This window comes from Sceloporus occidentalis, unplaced genomic scaffold (genome assembly GCF_023333645.1).
Source record: "Sceloporus occidentalis isolate IW3139 unplaced genomic scaffold, rSceOcc1.0.p SCAF_100, whole genome shotgun sequence".
NCBI classification, from domain to species: domain Eukaryota; kingdom Metazoa; phylum Chordata; class Lepidosauria; order Squamata; family Phrynosomatidae; genus Sceloporus; species Sceloporus occidentalis.
In genome coordinates, this window is record NW_028317080.1 from 1,435,682 (window position 1) to 1,438,012 (window position 2,331).

The following is a 2,331-nucleotide window of genomic DNA, read 5'->3' on the forward strand; positions in this document are numbered from 1 at the left end:
TTTGCCCTTCATAAAATGTAGCAAGATCATTGACTTAAAATGTTCCAACTCTCCTACAAAGCCCCAATACGTAATTTGTCATAATAATTAAAAAAAACGTAACCATACAAACAAAAACATTTTTGTAATTATTCTTGACCTGAGAGCTGAGATGTAAACGACTTAAGAAGCATAGCTTTCCTCAGACTCATCTTCTGTCAGAGGGTACGGGTGTTAGGAATGTTTTACTTAGCATACAATGAACATCACAAACTATAAAAAGAATACACAATAAAAGTTCTGGTAAGGACTAAAAAAAAAAACCGTACAAAACACTTAGTCCTTCAGCCGAATGTGTGTGAGCTGGTGCCGTTTCAGGTGGGGGTCCTGACGGAAGGTTTTGCCACACTGGGAACACTCAAAGGGTCTCTGGTCAGCATGCATGAGATAATGTCTCTCAAGCTTAGAAGGGGACAGGAAGTTTTTAGTGCACACACTACACACGTAGGTCTTTTTGGAACCCTTGTTTCTGATTGTCCGCCTCCACGGACGCTCGGGGCGTGAGTTTGCAACGTAGTCCTTTGGCACCGTTGTACTACGCTTCTTGCAAATCACTCGTTGAGACTTTGGGATCTCTGAAGAGACATCAGTGGATTCTATTTTCACCTCAATTTCTGGGGCAGCACAGGGCTTCAGTTGACCAAAGCCTTGGACATTATCTAGAGTGTTTAAAGAATGAACCCGCGAGAACTGAAAGCCATTGTGTTCTCGATGTTGTCTAAATACCCGATACACATGTCCAAGTGTGCCCTGTGGCTTGTGAAGTTGTATTTTTGGTGTGTGCGTTACCTGGTGTCGTTTTAAATGGGCAGACTGACGGAATTTTTTACCACACTCGGCACACGCAAAGGGCTTTTGTCCAGTGTGGATAAGGTAATGTCTACGCAACTTGGACAAGGATGGGAACACTTTCTCGCACCGATCACAATTACTAACATTGGGCCTCTGGAGCAGAACGCCTTGGGCACCGCGAAGAAAATGGTAGAGTGTGTCACCATCAATCCCAGGCTCATCCTGGTCTGAAATACTGAAAACTCCAGAACTGGTCTGGGCAGCTTGATTCCCCAAAAATCCCCGGAAGTGGAATTCTAACTCTTTATTTAAATCTTGTTGAAAGTGTCTCTGAAGGAACATTTCAGCAGGTTCCATACCCTGTTCCTTCCCTGTTGGTGCAGGATGTAGTTTAAACGCATTTAAGGAAGCATCTAGTTCTTGACACACAGGATCACCATTCTCCAGATTTTCTGCTCTTTCCAAGTGATCCTTTTCATGAAAATGCCCTAATTTGTTGGATTCTGGTAATATATTCTTATCCGTGTCAAGTAGCTCTTCAAATCTTTTCTTTTGTCTTCCGGCTCCTTCTCTGTTTAAAGTCCTTCTTCGACAATTGATTGCATTCCTATCTTCTTTTACGAAACAACTATGCATTTCCAGAATTTGTTGCGTCTCAAACCACTGTTCACAAGAGGGACATTGAGAAGGGATCACATACAGACTAGAGAAGACTTCGCCAGACTCTTCCTTCACTCTGGAAGTTGCCATCCCAAAGTCTTTAACTTTCACTAACATATTAGGAACTTGCGGTTGTCGAGTGTGGACATCTTCATGCTTGAGGAGTTTCTCTGGTGTCTTAAAGCATTTTAAGCAATGGCTACACTGGAAAGGCTTCTCCTGAATGTGTGTGAGTTGGTGGATCTTGAGGTGAGTCTTCTGTCTAAACGATTTGCTGCAAACAGCACACGCAAAAGGTTTCTGTCCAGTGTGAATAAGCAGATGCCTCTCCAACTTCGAACAAGATGGAAACGCTTTGTGACACCTCTCACATTTCCGATCTTCAATTTTTTTGCTGATCGTAACGTGTTCAGATTCACAATGATAAGGCAGTGTTTTTTCTTCAGGAGTGAAAGTCTTACGGCATCCAGAATAAGCAGGGGCGGCCCTACATTTTCTCATACGAGCAGCAGATGTCTTCCTCACCGGCTTCACTTGACTAGCGGGGGTCTCATTGTGAAGTTGCTGGTGCTTTGAAAATGTGTCTGGGTTTTTAAAGTGACGGTGACAAACGTTACACCGGAAAGGCAACACGTGTGTGATCATGTGTCTCTCTAGGTGGACAAGCTGCCGAAAAGACTTGCTGCATTCCTGGCACTTGAAGGGCTTTTGGCCAGTGTGGGTGAGGTGATGTCTTGCAAGCTTAGAAGGGGTTTCAAACTGTTTGGGGCAAACATCACAGCGATATAACCTCCTCCTAGGTGATGTCTTAAAATGTTTGCCCTGCTGGGTTTTTAACAT

The 2,331-nt window shown here is 43.6% G+C and overlaps 1 protein-coding gene across 1 annotated transcript; it reads right to left on the reverse strand.

Moving 5' to 3' along the window:
* Positions 1-315: 315 nt before the first annotated feature.
* Positions 316-2,331, reverse strand: ZNF770 (zinc finger protein 770). The gene has a single exon (XM_089497223.1). The coding sequence runs from the start codon at positions 2,329-2,331 to the stop codon at positions 316-318; it is 2,016 nt and encodes a 671-aa protein (XP_089353349.1).

Bases quoted from the DNA above. Each gene is read 5' to 3' on its own strand.
- ZNF770 (XM_089497223.1), bottom strand. From the start codon at position 2,331: ATGTTAAAAACCCAGCAGGGCAAACATTTTAAGACATCACCTAGGAGG.